The sequence below is a fragment of the Nipponia nippon genome, unplaced genomic scaffold, assembly GCF_047370975.1.
Source record: "Nipponia nippon isolate SJK-2023a ecotype South Korea unplaced genomic scaffold, ASM4737097v1 scaffold_7, whole genome shotgun sequence".
NCBI lineage: Eukaryota > Metazoa > Chordata > Aves > Pelecaniformes > Threskiornithidae > Nipponia > Nipponia nippon.
The window spans coordinates 31,154,062-31,173,809 of NW_028262391.1; the positions used below are offsets into that span (position 1 = coordinate 31,154,062).

The 19,748-nt window shown below is 51.0% G+C and overlaps 1 protein-coding gene across 4 annotated transcripts in view; it reads left to right on the forward strand.

The window, feature by feature from the left end:
* CPNE2 (copine 2) overlaps nt 1-19,744 on the forward strand; it is a 60,740-nt gene extending 40,996 nt beyond the window's left edge. For 2 of the 4 annotated variants that reach the window (XM_087739109.1, XM_087739110.1), the window contains exons 10-16: nt 307-366; nt 2,789-2,922; nt 3,756-3,810; nt 8,814-8,865; nt 10,116-10,249; nt 14,962-15,198; nt 16,185-19,744. In XM_087739109.1, coding sequence (XP_087595235.1) covers nt 307-366; nt 2,789-2,922; nt 3,756-3,810; nt 8,814-8,865; nt 10,116-10,249; nt 14,962-15,198; nt 16,185-16,292 — 780 coding nt within the window. In that variant the 3' untranslated portion in view covers nt 16,293-19,744. Of the gene's footprint in view, nt 1-306; nt 367-2,788; nt 2,923-3,755; nt 3,811-7,339; nt 7,908-7,934; nt 8,037-8,813; nt 8,866-10,115; nt 10,250-14,961; nt 15,199-16,184 lie in introns of those variants that run through there. The other 2 variants (XR_015700415.1, XM_087739111.1) reach the window with 2 other exon arrangements.
* The last annotated feature ends 4 nt before the right edge of the window (nt 19,745-19,748 follow it).

Here is a 19,748-nt window from a genome sequence, read left to right on the forward strand (position 1 = left end):
TGGGGAGAGGATCTTCATTCAGTTTGCCATGATAGACACTTCCAGCTCTCAAGGATCCTTGTCCAGGCCTCCCATCCCAGGTTTTGACCAACACATGGCCCCGCGTGGCCCCACGTGCCATGTGAAGTGCCAAAACGCTTCAGTGGGAGACCCAGGTGGTTCTTCCTATCTGCTTTGCTGCGTAGCCGAAGGTCCCTGAAGGCCCAAACTCTCAGTGACCGCAGGCTTGGGCACGTCCGGTGTATTTTTTTTTTTTGTTCTGCAATGGTGACAATTGCTGAAACACCTTTTTTTTTTTTCTTTCAGATAACCAGAGATTTCTCCTTCCTGGACTACATCCTGGGAGGCTGCCAGCTGATGTTTACTGTAAGGAGTTTTGATAGTAACATGTATGTAATGGTTAGAACTGGGGAGGGAGGTTCTGCATGAGATTTGGCACCAGCTTGAGTGGCTTTTCATGGCAATGAGGAGCTGCCCTGTTTTGGTGTTGAACCATGTGGTTTTGGGGCTTTGAGGATCATTACTCCCATGCTCAGGTGCATCCAACAGCATGGCGGGAGCTGGCTAGACTTTGGCTGAAGGTCAGACTACCACAAAGACCTCTGACCCTTCACAAAATGTTACTGACTTTGCTCCCCATCACAGGGTTTAACCACCCTCCAGTTTTTTATGGAAGCTTTCCTTATTTTGAAGCCAGCTGAGGGGCTTTGGGCTGTTAATGAGGTGGTTTTCTGCATTTTTACTGGCACTTCCACCTTCTTTCAAGCTGGACTACGGCTTGTCAAGAGTAACTAAATGAGGACATTACAACCCCGAGTGAAACCACCACAGTGTAGAAGTGGGTTTTTTAATTTCTGAAAACTTTTCTGGTGCAGTAGCCAGAGAGCTGCGAGCACTCACAGTATTTCAGTTTGTATTTTGTTGTTTCATCTAAAAACATGATGGGGGGAGAGTAGGAGGAGGAGGAAGAGTTGCCATAGGAACAGGAGCGATTGGGAGAGCTTTTTGTGTGCCAATCTGCCGCTGGTGCTAAGGTCTTGGTGCTGGAGAGTGAATAGAGAAGAAAATCATTAAATTTATTGGTAGCATGGAGCTGTTGTGTGACTTAGGCTTGAATGCAGAAATCTTCCTTCTCATCTAAATATCTGCTGGTTGTTGGAAGGTTTCTCCCCCTCCCAAGACATCTTTGGTCCAACAGCCTGGGTGGGTTTGCGATGGGTGCAACGCTCCGCAGAAGTGCCTGAGCCAGGAGGAGGACGCTGCCGCATGCACCTTTGCGATTTGGAAAGGACTCTGGTGTCCTCCCCACCAAGGGAGACAGTGGGCTGAAGCCACAGAAAAGGAGAGCATTGTGCCTGGCTGCTTGCCTCATGCTTTAGGCAGACCAGCTGCATCCCTCTGAAATTTGTTGCCCGAGTGCTGCTCTTGGTGATAATGATGCATGAATGGGGCACTCATCTGTCTGACTCCACTGAGCCCCCTCCTCGTGCCTCAGTTTCCCTCTTGCTCTCTGACCGTGTCCATGGTGGCTTGGCAGGAGCTGGGCGCACAGGCGTGGGTGTTACAGCAGTGAACTGCAGTTTGGTAAGGCTGTAAGGTTGCTTGACAAAGAAGTTGGGTTTTCATAGAACCATAGGATGGTTTAGGGTGGAAGGGGCCTTTGAAGATCATCAATACAATGCCCCCTGCTGAGGGCAGGGACATCTTTCACTAGATCAGGTTATTCAAAGTCCCATCCAACCTGACCTTGAACACTTCCAATGATGGGGCATCCACAACTTCTCTGGGCAACCTCTTCCAGTGTCCCACCACCCTCATTGTACAACATTTCTCCTGTATCTCCAATCTAAACCTACCTTCTTCCAGTTTAAAACCATGTCCCCTTGTCCTGTCAAGTGTGTTTTACCAGCCACCCTGGCACAGGGTGGTGGCACGTCCTGGGCTGTGACGTTTTCTTGCCCCAGCCAGGCCAAGGTCCCTTCTCAGCCAAATCTCAGTTCATCCTCTCCCATTATGGATATGGAGCAAAATCCCTTGCGAATCCCCTGAGCTCAATTTAGCTGAGAGAGTTATTTTGGGTTTTGCCTATTTGCTAAGCAAACAAGGCTGGCACAGTCACGCCGCCTGCTCGCCTCTTCCCAACTCTTCCTTCCCAGTTATTTCAAATCGGGTGGCTCAGCGTCTCGCCTCTTCTGACCAGATTTAACTGGGTCTGAGACAGGCATTTCTACAAATGTCTTTAAATAGGAAGCCTAATTGAGGAGGGAGAAAAATGAGTGCCTTGCTGACAAAGGCCCTTGAGAGCTTAGCATATATTGGTCCCCGGGGAAGCCTGGTGAAGAGCAGCTGCAGGGAAAGCTCCGCTCAAGGTGGTGACTCTTTGATCAAAGACCTTGAGATCCAAATGCCCAGGTGGCCCCAGCTGCTTTGGTGTCCATGGGGCTACTCAGTTCCTAAGCGTAATGCCTGGGAGATGGGCAGCAAGAGCCCTGAGCTGGAGATGGTGGTGGCTTGCTCCAGCAGCAGAGGCTGCTTTGAGACACCTCATGTGATGCTTGCTGGTGACATATGCAGGTGTTACACTGAATGGCTTTGCCTAACGTAATATTTAATCACCTTTTTTTAGGGAAGGTGAAGAGCTGCATTTTGTTAAACTTCTTCAAAAGTTTGAGGTTTGGGTCTGGATGGGACAGTGTATGGACCTCAAAGGCAATGGAGGCTTGGTGCCCAGGTCTGTAGTGGTGTCTGCTAATGGAGGACGGCTCTGTGCTTCTCTCTTCCCCCCCAGGTTGGGATTGACTTCACAGCCTCCAATGGGAACCCACGAGACCCCTCCTCTTTGCACTATATCAACCCCATGGGGACAAATGAGTACTTGTCAGCTATCTGGGCTGTCGGCCAGATCATCCAGGACTATGACTCGTAAGCACCATGCCCTTCTGCCTCCACCCCTGTTTTGCAGACATCTCCCTGGCTTCCTGAGGGGCTGCTGGGATGCATGTGCCTTGATTTCCCATCTGCAAAGCCTGGGCTAAATAATACCTTGCTTTTGAAAAGTTCCTTGAGAGAAAATTGCCGTATACATTGGGATGCAGGAGGAGGAGAGGGTAAGAACAGAGTTACTCCTCTCCCCCCATCGCCGCTGTTGAGAGGAAGGGTGCGTTAGCAGAGGTGGAGCATCCTTTACTGGGGGCAGCTGGAGAACAGCTGCTTGGTGCTTTCTCGGTGCAGAGGCAGATGCCCTCGGCTTGCTGGTATTTGCCGTTAGCAGGTGCACCACCAGGCTGCCTTGTTCCCCAGCCACCCTGAGATGTGCAACACAGAAAAATATCATCTTGGACATCAACAGAGAAAACAAAACAGAAATCTGTTGGTCTCGCCATGCTGGCTTTTGTGGCCAAAATGGATAGTTAATTTTTTTAAAATCTCCAGGGTTACACGTCTGCAAGAGACTCAGATGTCTGGGCAAGAGGATGCTCCTGATCCCTGTGGGTGATGAAGCAAAGCTGAACTCTTTTCTCTCTAAAGATCAAAAGCCAAAGGGAACATCTAGTCTATCTCTGTTCAGCTCTCATGATTTTTAAAGGCACTGTGCTGTTTAGGGAGAGGGGAAGGCTGGCACTTTTTTTAGCTTGTGCTTTTGCTGTAGTTGGGTGTTGGGCAGCTGGTAGCATGGGGAGGCCATAGCAAGAGCCGTGGAAGCTTACTTCATGTGTGTGTAAATACACCCATACATTTTTCTTCTTCTCTTTTAGAGACAAGATGTTTCCTGCTCTGGGATTTGGTGCCCAGCTCCCGCCAGACTGGAAGGTGAAGTGTTGTGGCCATCTGCACATTTGAGATGGGTTTGTCCTGATATTGCCTAGGCAGGAGTGGAGCTGCTGGGGCTTCCCGGCTGGCTCAGTCAGGGAAAAGCTGTTGGGCAGAGGGGGAACGGGCGGACGTGGGATTTCAGCTGGTGGAGAGTGAGATATGGCAGTATGGGTGGGTGGCGAGGTTGGGACTGGGGCATGGGCAGCCCATTCCTCCCTTCTAAGCTGGCATGAAAGCAGCAGCTCCCTGGCATTAACGGGCAGAGCCAGGCATTGATTCATTTTCCTGGCAGGAGGCAGGAACAATTCTGAGCAAGGGAAAGGGCCTCTGGATGAATGTGTCAGATGGCAGCAAAGTCTGGAAGGGGGCTGGGAGGTGGGTAGCCTCAATGTGATATTGCATGGGCAGAGCCTGCAAGGACTGGAGCAGAGGGGCTTTCCCAAAAGCCACCTTGATCTTTTGTTGGGATTAGGCGCCAAAGGGGTTAAAGGCACCCTGGTCCTGCAAAAGCATGAGCTGGAGAATCCTGCTCATCAGGAGGGATGCCGTGGGCAGGGACTGGGGCTTCTCCTGCCACCAGCGCTGGCTGGTGGGGAGCATCTTCTCACGGCTGAGAAGATGCGCTGGGACACCACCACCTTTCGTTACCGGCTGGGTCTTTTGGCTGCTCTTTGCTCACACCCTTAACGTATCTTATCTTTCTGCTTGCTGGTTTTGAGAAGTCCCCAGCTTCGGGCTGGGGTTGAACCTCAGCGAGCCTTTTGTGTTCCTTGGGAGAGGAGCTTTGCTCTGGGCTGAGTGCAGCAGAGCACGTAAATCATGAGTGGCCGTGAATCGGGCTGGGAAGCTCATCGCTGCCAGCCCTTAAGGCTGGGGATGTCCTGCCTGCTCCAGCTTTGTGCTTTTCTCTGCTCTCCCGGCAGCCAAAATTCATGTGACTCAAGTGGGAGCTTTTGCTGTTTGCCAGCCACAGGAGGATATCCCTCCATGTGCACTTTGGAGCTGATTCATCCTCCTTGGCCGGCAAATGTCTCTGGTCTGTCACTTCACCACTTTCAGTGGGAAAATCTTGGTAGGCAGCTTCCAAGGACTAACAGCCAGCTGCCATCAGGGATTTATTACTTGGGGAGAGGAATGGGAATGGAAAATGCAGTGGGGATGGAAAGGGTAAGGTGACTTGGGCTTCTGGGGGAATGGGTGAATCGTCACAGTGAGCATCCTGCTCTGCTGCCAATGTGTGCAGGTCAGTGCCTATAGGAAAGGCATTGCTGGGCTGGAAGTGGCCCTTCCTGCAAGGCTGGAGGTGGGTATCGGGCCTAGGATGCTGACTGGGGGCTGGGGGGCAGAGGGATGCTACTCCTCTGCCCCCGCTGCAGCTGCCTCCTGCAGCCTGCTGCAGAAATATTTTCCGCTGCTCCCATGGGCCTGGCAATGCTCTGTAAGTGCCACCAGAAAAAACATTTTTCCCCAAATCATGTCTAAGCCCGTGTAAACCCCAGCGGAGAGCAGCTCTCCCTGCCCAGGTGCTTGGCCCTTGCCTAAAAGTCACCACTCCTAACGCCCAGAGTGACCCATCGGTTGTCTCATGTTAGGAGTGGGGGCATCCTCCGTGCATCACACTGCACTGCTCCAGCCTGGGGCTTCATCCCTCCCTGGCTTGCCTGGCCCGCAGGGTCTGTGCATCACCAGCTCAGCTCATTCATTTGAGGTTTTTTGGCAATCAGGTCTCGCTGGATAATTTCAAAGCCAAACCAGCAGTTCTTCATTGAAACCCATGCCCTGTGTTACGGTGGGCAGGCAGCGGGGAGCAGCATGGCCAATGATACTCCCCGGGGGGAACACAACGAAGGGCGGCTGTTGTACCTACCCACAGACCGGAGTGAAAATGGGGAAGATCGTTAAGAGATAAGAGATGTATAAATGGCACTTTGTGCTCCTGTTGCCATGGCTCCCCCAACGCTTCCCAAGCACCCGTCGTAGCGAGATGTTTTGCACACAAAAGTCTCGTTGGAAATGTCAAAGAACATCTTGCCGTGTAACAGCTCTGTACAGAGCCTCGAGCAGTTTCCCAGTAGGGAACAGGAGAGGGAAGCAGATGGGTTGCGGTTTCTGGGGGATGAGCAAAGGCAAAGCGGCAGCAGAGATGGTGATGCTTAACACTGAAGGTCCACTGATTGTCCTGGATCTGGGAGATAGAATCATAGAATGGTTTGAGTTGGAAGGGACCTTTAAAGGTCATCTAGTCCAACCCCCTGGCAGTGAACAGGGACATCTTCAACTAGAGCTCAGAGCTCCGTCCAACCTGACCTTGAATGTTTCCAGGGATGGGGCATCTACCACCTCTTTGGGCAACCTGTTCCAGTGTCTCACCACCCTCATCGTAAAAAATTTCTTCCTTCTATCTAGTCTGATGGGGTCGGCCGAAGGAGATGTCTTTGTGCCTGCAGAGCTCAGACTCTCTAGCCAAGGCTGGCAGCTTTGCCGATGTGCCGCCTCCCAAGGCTTTCCCTCCGTTTGCCTTTTTTTTTTCTTATATAGGAAAACTGAGTCGTGGCAGGGGTGGGATCACTGGGGGAAGTGGCAGGGAACCCTCTGCAAGGTCGATTCTCCAGCACAGGCTCCAGACGTGCATCTGCGAGGCATGTCTGTAATTCCTGATGGGAAAAGATGGAGCTACGGCCATCCCCATCCAGGACTAGAAGAGGACACAGCCTGGCTGCAGATGAACATCTTACCCTTTGGGGTGGTTTGAAAGAGTTTCTCCTTGTAGGTTACTGGAGAATGCGATACTTGTAGGTGCTCCATATACATTTAATTGGACTCAACAGAAACTGTTTTTCAAAGTATGAGCTGAATAGGGAATGAGATCCTTTTTTTTTTGTTTTGTTATTTTGAAGCCCTCCTCTTGAATTTTCTAGCAGACATATATATATATATATATAACCTGTAAAAACTCCAGAGGAGGTTTTGAAACACTTCTGCCACACAGGGGGTCTGCTCTATAGATGGTGAGGAATACAGCTCCAAAACGTTTCGTTGCTGCTTAAAAGAAAGAGAAACCCCTCTTTTGCAGTGCAAAACATGGAAATATTTTTGCTTGCCTTGTCTATAAATAGTCGTATGGCAGAATTTTGAACATCTTCTAAAAAAAAAGTGAGCCGTTTACAACTGAAAATCAAGAAATTTGAATTTGGATATATTGCCCAAAATTGAGGCTTCTACGAGAAAAGGCGTATGCAAAACATAGTCATGCTTTTCAGACTATGTCTCTAACCCTGGGGTTACTGGTGGCTGGGAGCATTACTGGTTGTGCTGAAAAGGCATGGAGAGACCCAAGCAGGCTGTTGATGTTCGCCGGTCCGACAGCTCGTCAGCTTTGCAGCATGGGGAGGACTTCTGGTTGACCTACTTTTGTTTGGTTGCTATTTCTCACCCCACAGCCTCTTGCAAAAATAATTTCAGCTGCTTTCAACACAATGCCCAGTATAATTGGAAAGTCTGAATCAGATGCGTGTTGCTTTTGCAGTCTCAGGAGGACTTCTGCTTCACACGGCGCTTTAGAGGACAGTCGTTTTGCCAGCATTATGAATACGCATGTCCTGAAGCGATCCCCTGGCTGAGAAGCTCAGCAAACCACCACCCTTCTGAGAGGGAGAAAATATCCTTGTTTTGTAACTCTGGCACAAACAGAGTGGGAGCTTTTTGTTTCAGAGCCCTTGAGCTGATGGCCTGAAAGCCCAAATCACCCCCTTCAACCTTTAGAGGTGCTGGAAGTGTCAGTTGCGTGTCCTTGTTGCTCCTGAGGGTCTGTTTGCTTCTTAAGGTGCCTAAATTGCAGGTAGCAGAGCGAGGAATTCCTAAGCCCCCAGATCTGATGGTTGTTCCCCAAGCCAAGCTGTTGACCCACACCAACACTGGCAAAGTTCATACTGAAGGCCAAGAGTCCTGACCCTCTCTTTCACCTGGGCTGCTGAGCTGCTCTGCCTTTGCTGGCAGAGATAGGTTCAAAGCAATGGCTGCCCAGTGTTTTGTGGTTTCTGTCTGCAGGGTCTTCCCATGGAAGTAGATGAGGAAGGTTTTGTGATTTGCAGTCAGTGATGCTGTTTGGTTTCTCTGGCTAGGCAAGTGCAACAATCCAGGGACAGGAGTGTGCAGGGCTATCTGCTGTTGCCAGTGTCCTACAGGACCTCCTCGTGAGAGCATCTCCCTCAGCTTGGGAGAAGGTGGTGGAAAACCTGAAGGATCTTGCACCTGCCTTGGAGGAGGGATGATTTCATGGTCGATGAACCAGCCCAGACTGTGCTGGGGCTTGCTGTCTACCACGGCCAGGCATTCATGTCACCTCTCCTGTGCGGCCTTTCACCCTCATGATGACCCAGATGATGAAGGTAATCATCTGCTGGCTTTGTCACGGTAGCTGACATGCCAGATCAGGTCTTCAACCCAGCTCACTCTGTGCCTGCTTCTCTCATGCTGCACCATGCCACTTGCAGAGAGACAGGGAACAGGGATGCTGCCAGAACTGGGGCTCCCTGTGATGTTAATTGAGTTTTCTCCCTTTATAACCTGCAATAGGATGAAGTAATTTCTCCTAGTGACTGGTGAGATGGCCCAGCTGGCTGAGAGCATCCCTTCTGCATGCTTTCCCTCTGGGCAGCCAGTGGGAAGCCATGTGGACAAACCTGCTTTGATAGCTATAGAAGGATGCGTGATGTGATAATTTCAGGTGGCTCCATGATGGGGGATGAAAGGCCAGAGGAACCAGTCCATCCTCAAACACTGCTCAACCCTGACCACATTTGAATTTGCTGCTCCTTGCTGTTTGGGTAGCAGAGGGCTGGGAAGTGTTGCTGACCCAGCAGTATGGACCATAATGTCTGCGACCACCGGGTCCTGCCCCAGGGGAGCATCAGACCCAAACCAGCCTTGCAGCATCAGCTAAACTGATAGTAAACATCCAGGCCTGCTCTGCGTTAATTTGGGTCTTTTCTTCTCCACAGGTATCCCACGAGTTTGCCATTAACTTCAATCCCACAAACCCATTCTGTTCAGGTAAGCATCTACCAGGTCTTTAAGACTCCTACCAGGTCTTTAACACTCCTTAGATGCCTTCAGTGTCTTCTCTCCTTTCCTCTGCATTTCTCCAATAACTCATCTCAGGAATTTTTCAAGGTCTGCTCAGAGACAGACATTAAGAGAAGCAGAGCAAGCACTAAGGATGCACTCAGAGGAAAGCAGAGAAAATTTGGGGGTGTGTAGGAAGGCCCAGGGTAAAATGCAACTGGATTCAGACAGCGTAAAATCTGCCTTTGCGCAGATGTCTCGTGTGTCCTACCAGCCGTCTGCTCCTCCAGCAAGCCTGCAAGAAACACCAGGCCTGTTTAGCAGATGGGGAATTCAGACTTAATGCTTCATTTAGGAGCTGAGAGCTGATCACAGTCATGGCTGAAGAACTGCTCAAATCATAAGTGGTAAGGGCTATCGTGGACTGCAAATGTCATCTGGTTTGACCTCTGCTTTACCCCAGCAAAACAGGGGCTCGGGCAGCCTCCAAACCTCACTCACTGGTTCATGAAAGCTGGCTGTGAACATCTGCTTTTCTGCTGCCTTTGCTTCGTTCAGTACCTCTCCAGTAGCTGAAAAGCATTCATTGGACTTGATTTATTGCAGGCATTACAGGGTGCAGAAGCCACCATCCTGCAACTCTTATCAGTGACAATTCCTTCCCAAAGAACGGATTCTCAGCTGATTATTTGTGGAATTGGTCATTTTTCAATTACACACCCATGCACCCTTTCAGGAGAGCAGCCATTTACCCTGTTCTGGTGTGGCAGAAGCAGAAGGGTTTCTGATGGCCTGTGGGTCACAAACAGAGTTTGGGAGCTCTGAGGGTGCTTCTGGGATTGTTTTGCTTCTCTCCGCTACCTCTGCTCCACATCTGTCTGGTTTTTGGTTATGCTCGGAGACCAGGAGTTGCTTTTCTTTTTGCTCTTCCTCTTTGGCTGATGCTGAGATTTCCGCAGAAACGCAAGGAAAGCCTTCTTTGACTGTGGGCACTACGAGGGCTCTCTTACCCCAGAAGATCTGAGCATCCACTACAAACTGACTAAAAGCAAAGCCCTGGTTTTAGAAAATTTGAAGTGGATAAAACTTGTGGAGCTGGATGAGTTTTGGGGAAAAAAAAAAAAAGTCTAACTAACTTCAGCTCCCATGGCAGCATTAGCTAATGATGTTTAATTGGACTTGTGGTGGGCCTGGGCTGTGGCGCATTGTAATGCCCGACTTCTCTGTTTTCCCTGAAGGTGTGGAGGGAATTGTCCAAGCGTACTCGGCCTGCCTGCCCCACATCCGCTTTTATGGACCCACCAACTTCTCCCCCATCGTCAACCATGTGGCCCGCTTTGCAGCTCAGGCCACCCAACAGGAGGCTGCATCCGTAAGTCCGTAAAATCCCATGATGTGATGGCAATCCTGATGGCTTTGGGCAGGGGAAAGCAAAGCCTAAGCTTGATTTCGTGTCTTTCCCTTCGCTGCAGGCAGGGAGACAGGGTCTTCCCACCAGGACCATCCCTGGGGTCCCTGCAGCTGTGGGCTCTCGGTTGGCTGTTGTCACTTCAGATGGAGAATGTGGAGTCATTGCAGATGCTTCTTAGGAAGAAAAAAAAAACTCAAAAACTTGACAACAGTCAACAAAACTGCAGCTGTGGAAAATCAGAAATTATTGGGGAGAGAATTGAGACGAGGGTGGGAGATGCCATGAGGTGGGCATCCCTTGGATTTATACAGGTGTCTTGAGCACCATCTTAAATATTGGTCCCCTTATCTCAAACAGCCCTGGGAATGGTAGCAAGAGAGTTGGCCAAGACACTTAGCGGTGTGGAGCAGCTCCTCTATGGGAAAGCAATAAGGCTGGCACCGTCTGGCCTGGGAAGTCAACTGGGAATATCAGAGATGTGTAAAATCATCAATGGTGAAAAAGTGATTGATTTCTCCCTAATTCTTATGGGGAAGGCCTGCAAGGCCTCCCAGGAATGGCTGGGTGATGCATATTCAACAGGCCAGTGCACAGTGGAGTCAGGGAGCTGAGACCACCCTGGGATGGTGCCTGGGCTGAGGACTGAAGGTCCAGAGAGGGAAGGGGCATGCTCATGGCAGCCCCAACTATCAAGGGCCATTCACCACTGTGCCGGGGTGAGCTCAGGCTCAGGAGTCCCTGACGTGTGCCAGCCAACAGCTGGCAAGAGACAGGAAAGGATGACTTTGTTCTGTCCTAATTTTTTTCCTCAAACATCCTCTGCTGAGCTCCAAGGGGCCTTGCTCTGAGGAGGCAACCTCTGTCCTTATGGATAAGTGGGGGACAATAGTCCCGAGGAGCATAGTCCTTGCTTTGAAAACAACCTCCTGCTCCTGTGCACTGCAGGACTGTCCTGGGGCAGGGCAGACTGGTCCTGGGTCCCTGGGCGGCACTAGGATGGTGATGCTGCTGTCGTAGTGCAAGTGGGAAACACGAGCAACAGAGGTTGAGCATGACTTCAAACCTTTGGCTTATTTCTCTTCGACACACAACAAACAGCTGGAGCAAGCATCTTCCTCTCCTCCGTGAAGATCTCCTGGGGAGATCTGGGGGGGTGCACATCCAGCCTTGCAAACAGCAGAAGGAGAGAGCAAGTCCGTGCCGTGGTGAAAAGCATGATGTTTCTGATGTGGCTGATGGCCAAATCTGAACCTTTTGCCAGGGGAAGACCTTTCTGCTTTTCCCCTTCAAATAGCTTTTTATATTTGAGGGTGAATTGCAGAAAACCATGGGATGGCTTGGTTTGATCATTGCTTTTCACACCACTTGGGACAAGCAGCGGGCTCAGAGCCAGGCTTTGGGTTCCCGTGCAGCCACTCCAGCCGCTCAGCAGTCCTGGCAGTCCCCTCTAATTAGTCCATCAGACTGTTCACGTCCATATGTCAAAAAGCTGCTTGTTAGCACAGAGGCCCTGTACAACCATGCTCAGTTGCACCGGGCCACAAGGGAGCCAGTGCCAGTGTGGTTTTGGAGGGGGAGGCTGGTGGTTGAAGGGATGCTGGGATGCCCACATGTGCTGGGAGCTGCAGCCGTGGGTCCAGCCTTGCCAGTGGTGACTGGGGTGTCCTCTTAGGGGTGCAAAGAGCATCTGAAGACTGCAAGATGGAGCTCGCTTCGGTCCCTGTGGCAGCATGCTGCCCATGGAGGATAGCAGGTCTGGCTCCTGGGTTTTGCTGGCCAAAAGCAGCTCAGCTTAGGCATCAGGACACGTGTGGCAGGAGCTGCCTCAGGGTAAAAGCTTCCCTGATTCCTGCCTGGAGCGGAGCTGGATCACACCCGAAACCTCCTCCCCAAGGGGACCTTTTCCAGCCTTGCCTTGAACACTGTTGCTCTTCCCAGCTCCAGGCACAAGGAAATACTGAATTTGGTTTAATTCAGCACAAATCCAGGTCGCTCCTCATTTTTCTTTTTCTCTATCGGTGTCAGTGGGGGAGGGAGAAGCCCACAGGCTCCACACTGAGCAGAGGCGCTAATCGTATGCAAATTGCACCCCTCTGTTGGCACTAATAGTTTAATCAAGGGAGATTTTAAATAATGGGCACTAATAGTGCCGTCAGAGGCAAGCCTGGGTTGGCTCGGTCTTTTTTTTTGGAAGCACAAAGCATTATTGATGAGGGATCTCACTCCCCCAGAGTCTTTCCCTCTTCCATCCCATTGTCAATGTGTGCAGCAAAGCCACCCCTGATGCTGACGGCTTCGGTGGCCGCCTGGACCTGCCCTCCTCTTCCTCCCACTCTCGCTTGCTCCCAACATTTCAAATAAAACCAAAAAAACTCCTAGTTTTTCCATGGCAACGTGGATCACAAACACCAGAGCCATTGACTCTTAAGGGATGGGAAGATTAAAACGTGTTGGGGGTCAGGCAGAGAGACTGAAGGATTACACATAATTTGACTCTCAGGGAAGGATTAATAAGCTTTGGGGAATTAAAACACACCTTTCCAGGAGGGTCCCTGCATCCAGACCTCCCCTTTTCTTACCACATGCTGCTTAATGCTGCCTAATCCCTTCCAGTCCTGCTCACGTGTGCACGAGCCTAATTGCTGATATCATTAGCAAATGATCAGGAATCATCCCCAAAGCCCTCAGTGGATTCAGAGATCAGCCATTTTAACAACACAAAGGGGAGAAAAGGGGAAGGTGCTGCCAGGGTGGTGTGCCGATGGAGACCCCAGCCTGGGGGGATCCAGCCGTGGGGCCAGCCTGGTCCCTGCCCCAGCAACTCTGGTCGCGGCTCGGCAGGGGCTGCACTCTGGCTGGGTACCGTGGCTGGAGCCCGGAGGTGCCACCAGCACCCCTGCCCTGCTGCCATTTACTGACACCACCAAAATTGTCATCGCTCCTTGGGGATCCCACTGATGCTCTTCTGCAGTGCCCGCTGCTCCCTTGCTAGTAATGATGCTCCCTGCAAGCTCACCCTGCTGCAGCCCCCCAGGCTTTGAGGCTGGTCCCCGGCATCAGCTCTTATTCCACTTGGCGTCTGAAATATGTCGTGATAAACATGTGATGAGCTCTGCTCCCTCCTCTTTTCCTGCATACTTTCCAGCATTTTTCTCTGATCCCATTATGGATTTCACAGAAAAAAGGGAACAAAGGGAAATAGTCCTTTCTGGGTTTCTTCTTTTTGACCACACACAGAGGCCAGGGGAGGAAGGGGAGAATCAGCTTAAAGTTGTTCCCATTGTCAGCTGCTCTCCTCAAGGTTTTACTCTTCCTCCCATACTGGTTCCCAGACAGGGTCAGGCCCCAGTCACTTGTCCTGCTTCCAGTGATGACTAGTGCTGGCTACCATGTAGGAGCATGCAGGTCTTCTCCTGGAGTTTAGTCTTACCCTCCAGACTCGGATGTTGGAGGTCCTACTCTTCAGACCCATATCTCCCCATGATTTGCTCTGGAAAGTTCAGATGTAGGGAAAAACTAAACCCTGGGCACTGCTCTGCAGGCAGGGCTAATGCATCAAAAGGGGTCGGGGTCCAGAAGGCACTGGCTGCCTGCCCTGGCTTAGGAAAACCTCGTCACCCGTGTCCTCAGGTTGCGTTTAAGCTCGACCCAGCCTTGTTTGTACTTGGAGTTTAGCACCGGAGAGTGTTGAGGGAAGATGATGCTTAGGGAAGGTTTCAGGAGATGTGGGCTGGAGGAAAACCAAGAAAATGGGCTTGGGGCTGCGTTCCCTCTCTTGCTTTTCCAGGACAGCTGCGCTAGCGGTTTTCAGAGGAAATGGAAAGAATGAGGAGAGGAACAAAGGGCTTTAATGTGCTTAAGTGCTTGTTTTCGTCATTTCTCCAGCACACGCAAGCTGTGTAATGTGCCAAAATTGAACCATTACTTTCCCCTGAGGCGGAGGAGATGGGCTTTTTGGGGGCACACATGCCCCAGATTTGCTGAGCTGGGTTCAGCAGGACTGTCTGTCCATCTGTCCATCCTCCCCCAGCTCCGTGGACCGTCCCCAGGTTCCCCATAGGAAGGCAAGTGGGTGCCAACGCCGCTGCTCTGGCATTCTCTGGCTTTCCGGTACCCTCTGCATCCCCCCTTGGTGCCTCCAAGACCCATGGCTTTGTACAGGAGACGGACAAGCCCTGAGCATGGGACGGGTCCCCTGCCCCACAGCCCAGCACTGGGATGCAGGAGATGCTCCCCATTGGCGCAGGGACATGTTGATGGGGACCACCCCAAAATGCACCCCACTGTGTGCGGGTAGGGGGAGATTTCATCATGTCTCAGTCCCAAACTCCTCCTGGCCATGACACAGAAGCTCTACATAGGTTGGGGTTTTTTTACATCATTAAGTACAGTAAATCAGCAAAATATTTTAGGGCGGGAGTTGGTTTGTTGTTTGGTGGTTATCTTTCAAAAACCAGGGGGAATGGGAGCACCTGAAATTTCTGGGTGCTGCTAAAGGTGGGTGATGCCAGATGTCCTGGGAAGCAATGAACCTCGCGCTCCCAAATCCCTGGGGGACCTCCTCCCCGCAACGTGCAGAGCATCCTGGGTGCTCGCACCCCACAGGCTCTGGCTGCGGTGTGAGGGTGTCCCGGCATCCCACTGGGTCTGACCCTCCTCCCTCCTCTCTGCAGCAATACTTCATCCTCCTCATCATCACGGACGGGGTGATCAGTGACATGGACGAGACGAGACACGCTGTGGTGCAGGCATCCAAGCTGCCCATGTCCATCATCATCGTGGGGGTGGGCAACGCCGACTTTGCTGCCATGGAGTTCCTGGATGGGGACAGCCGAGTGCTGCGCTCCTACACTGGCGAGGAGGCCGTGCGTGACATCGTCCAGTTCGTGCCCTTCCGGGACTTCCGCAATGTGAGTGTGGGCAGCAGGAAGGGATCACAGGCAGAAATGGGGTCTCAAGTCTGGAAATGACCCTGGATTGTGGAGCAGCCCTGCTAGAGGCAGCTAGAAGCAAAAGGTAGAGGGCTGGCACCCACCTGCCTGACCTTGGCCCTAAATGCCACATCCTGGTGTGGTGATGCTGGCACGGGCCATGTAAATCAGCGCTGCAGGCAGGGGCAGGCAGGGGCGACAGAGCTCTGCACCTCCGTAGCATGCTCCATTTGAGCATCCCCATCTCCGCTACCCCTTGTCAAAAACCAGTTAATTATAGCAGGGTCACATCAGCGAGCTGGGGCGGCGCTGGGCTTGCATCCCTCACTATGGTCCCGTACCAGTGTCTCCCACTCAGGCCTCATCTGGCATCCATGATATGCCACGTGCTGTGGACTTAATGCTGAATCGCCCTGGCCTGGGGGTGAGCCCCGAGCCCCCCCAGTCCCCTCCCAGTGCGTATAGAAAGGGGTAATGCCAGCACTGGCCCTGCACGTGTCGCCTCTGTGGGATGGCTTCCCGCTGCCTGACCCACCATTGTGTGTTGGAAAAAAGTTGATGGAAAAAAAAAAAATTATATGCAGTTCTCTGCCTATCTCGAGTGGCCAGGAGTCAGCCCTGGCTCAGATGCTGTTGGTGGCACAGGCTTGCCAGAGGATGCAGAAAATCAGCTTCCCTCTTTTTGCAACTAATCAGTGTATTTCCATTTCACCTGCTGTTACTTAATACCTGTTTTTTCTAGCCTACCGAGGATGTTTTATTCCTCCCTACCAGTGAATTATCTCCTGGAGGGAAGATGTAGTATAGAATATAATCCCAGGTGTATAAAATTCTGGCTGCCAATAGACTCTAGGGGGTATTAAATGAAATGCCACGGTCTGGAGCTGGGGACAGCCCAGCCGTGTTTGCTCGGTTGGCTCCCTACGGCCGTTCTTACACTGGTGTTTGTTTCTTTTCACCTGCAGGCCCCCAAGGAGACCCTGGCCAAAGCTGTGCTGGCAGAGCTGCCCCAGCAAGTCGTGCAGTACTTCAAGCACCAAAACTTGCCGCCTATCAACTCAGAGCCCGCGTAAAGCTGTGCCAGGCTGTGCCCTCTGCATGTTGCCGAAGTCTGTGGGTCCTACCGAAAGCGCATGTTCCACATGCTTTTAAGAGAAGAATACCCTCCCCAAAACACTTTGTACTTCTTAATTTAATTGCTAAGTTCTTAAAACTCATCCCAGAGAAGTGTCTGGATTTATTTTGTACAGTCCCGGCCCAAGGTAACACTAAGCAGCCAGGCCATGCCCTGGTCCTGCTCTGTTGAGTCACTTATCAGTATTGAATGTACTTTGTATAATTTCAGTGGAACAGGATACAATTTTTACAATCAAAACTTGCTTTTTCCAAGCAATGAAATGCTTAATATATTATTATCATTCAATGAACTGGTCATTGTATAGTTCATGTATCTGTGTTGTACCTGTACCTCTGTCATGCTCTATGTTCATTTTTATACTGTGTACATGTTATATTTGTTATACTCAGGTTAATAAAGAAACTTGGACATTTAAAACAAGGGTCTCCTGGATGAGAAGGTCTGGGAGTGTGGTCAGTGGTGCTGGCTGTTTGAGTCAGCCTGACACGGGCTGTCCTGGTCCCCCAGCCGCTCACCCTGTGCTCAGCATTTCTGCTCACTGTACCCCAGGATCAGCCCCAGGCCATCAACAGCAGCGTGCCAGAGGGCGATTTACTGAATGTGGAGGTGAATATGGATGTCCCGGGGAGGGCAGCATCCCCTTGCTCCCCCCCATCGGCTCTCAGTGCCTGCCTGAGCAGAGGGCAGGGAGCTGGTGTGTGCGCACACACGTGCTTGCTTAGGAAAACACCAGTGAACCCACAACAAACCGGCAAAGGGAGTTTCATGGTTCACTGCTGCTTCATCTCTAGAAATTTTTCCAAGACTGAGTAACAAAAGCTCCCTGCTGCCTGGGAGGAGATGGGCTGGGTAATGAAATCCTGCTCTCCAGCAGCTCCTTTGAGCTGCTCATTAGAACGTGCTATCTTCAGTGCTAATTGCTGCTTTCTTCTGTTGTTAACTAGATAAAGGCCTTTTGAAGCTGGCAGGTAGAAAGTTGAATATACTGCGGGGATCACCAGCCTTACTCCAAACTCAGTCGACTTGACCTCCCTCCTCCCCATTAGTGAAAGCGCTTGCGGTGGGAGGTTGGGTGTCTCTATGCAAAGCCTCGAGCCAATTTGCACATGTGTGTGCTACTGGCTGTGCTCATTGCCACCGACCACCACTAGCAAATGCGTGGTTGTCACTGCTGCCACTGAGTCACCAGCATGCAGGCTGCCCTGTGCAGTCCCACAGCTCGGCCAAAGCATGGAGCCAACGCTGACAGTGAGGCCCCGAGTCAGCTCCAAGCACAGCGCTGGGTGAGACACCATCCCTTAGGAGAGGTGGGACTGCTCCGTGAAACATTTGCCTTGCCTTTCCCCCTGGAAAAAAAAAACAAACAAAACACCACCCTTTTCCAAATGGCAAAGCAGCCTTTGAAGGGTGGCTCGTTTAAAAATAATGCTGTATACAGCTCAGCTTCCAGATCAAAGTCTTTGGCTCTGGAAAAATTTTTTTCTTTCTTTGCATAAGAGAACCTCACATGCAGCTGCACTAGCTAGTAAGCTCTTCTGCTAGTAGAGTGTTTGAGGGGGTTTGTGGTTTTTTTTTTATCACCTCTCTGAAGCTTTAACAACTAGCACAGACAACAAGCAGTTTATGAAGCTGTCCCTGGGGAGGGGATGAAGCATACACTATGCAGTCATGGCAAAGAGAGAACAGTCTTAAAAAAAACCAACCAACCAACCAAACAAACAAAAAATCTAAATCCACCACTGAATGACAGAGTTGCTGGAGCCAGCCGTTCTTCTCCAGCATGTTGGCCCTGGGGCAAGGTTACTGCCACAGCTGCGGTTTCCAGAAGGTCTGATTTATCCTCCATCCCTTGCACTCTTCATGTCCCAGCACATCTCGCAGTGCACTTAAGTATTTTAACATCAGATGGCTTCTGACTGTAAGAAGGTAAATGGGACCAATGGATGCACTGACGAGCTGGGATAGCTCTGCAGTTTGTTTACAGGGGCCAGTTCATGAGAACAGCAGAGGTGACTCAGACTCAACAGCTTGTGTGAGCTAAAGGTGTTCCCCAAGTGCTCTATTCCTGCTCTTCTGGGAAACAGAGGAAAGCAGGGGGCTCTCATGCCTGCTTTTACCAAATTATGTCTCCTCCTGGCCACACAGGGTCCAACATAACCACCAGCACCTCCTCCTGGTCTCACCTGCAGCCCCTGTGGACCACCACCACCACATCTGCCCACAACTGGCTGCCAAATCCGCCTATAAATGCCTGTTTAAATCAGCCATTTTGACTGCAGTTGTGCAAAACATCACTCAGGAAAATGGGCTCAGCGTGCTCACAGCCAGGCCAGGCTGTTCTGACTCTACAGAGAGATTACTGATCTAACTTAATGCCAGGGAAGGACACCTACATCTCTCACTCCAACTGCTCATGGCTCTTACAAATGCAGCTTTCAAGAAAAACAGGCATTTTTTGCTGCACCATGTCCATTTCGCTCCATAGCTAAGTATGATGAAAATCATCAAAAGCAAAGCATTAGGGAGGCAGCAAGAGATCTAACTCTTTTCCACCTGAAAGTGCCATAATTAGAGCAGCTAGTGAAGAGGCAGGAGCAACTCTGGAGCAAACACAAGAGGTGCCAGGCAGCCCAGAAGAACAGGGGAGGAATTACAGTGTTTGTAAGGATCTGATTGTGGAACAGGGTTGTGCAAACAGAAGGGGTATTTGGCTAAGGATAGCTTCAGTGTGAGCGTAACTCTCCTTGTTTCCTTTGGGAAAGTTCAACACTCAAGCTAAGGCATGAATCCTACTAAAGGCCTTCAGGTTTCACTGCTTTTATCCCAGCTGCTCTCTTCCAAGTTGCTTAGCGTCCTGTTCAGATAACTGCCCTTTGGTATGCACGTATGGGCTGTTTTCTCAGAAGCGCATACACTTCCGAGTGTAGTACGTAGAGCAGGACTGCTATGAGGGAGACTGTCACAAAGACATTTCCACCTCTGAGCGGTTGAGCTGAGCTGTTCCAACCCACTGACCTCCCATTAGCACTGTTTGCACACTGATGAAAAGGACGGGTCCTCAGCTTTCACAGCCTCCTTCTTGCTCATCCATGGCTCCCTGGTCCACACCACCCATAAACATGCCCATGTAAGGTTTCTTAAATCCAATACAACTTCAAAAAACACTGCAAAGGATGGTGCAGTTCTCCAGCTTCTGCACAAAGAGGTTTGGCTGAACCAGGGTATCCCACCCACTCTGGATTCATGCTCTTCAGGACACTGCTGCAGAAAAGCTGAATGACCTGTCAAAAGCACCGGTGCAGGAGCAATGGCCTTTGAGCAGAACAGCCAACTGCAGCTCCTCTGAACTCACTCAGAACAAGAGTTTTCCATCACCACCTCTGCATCTCTA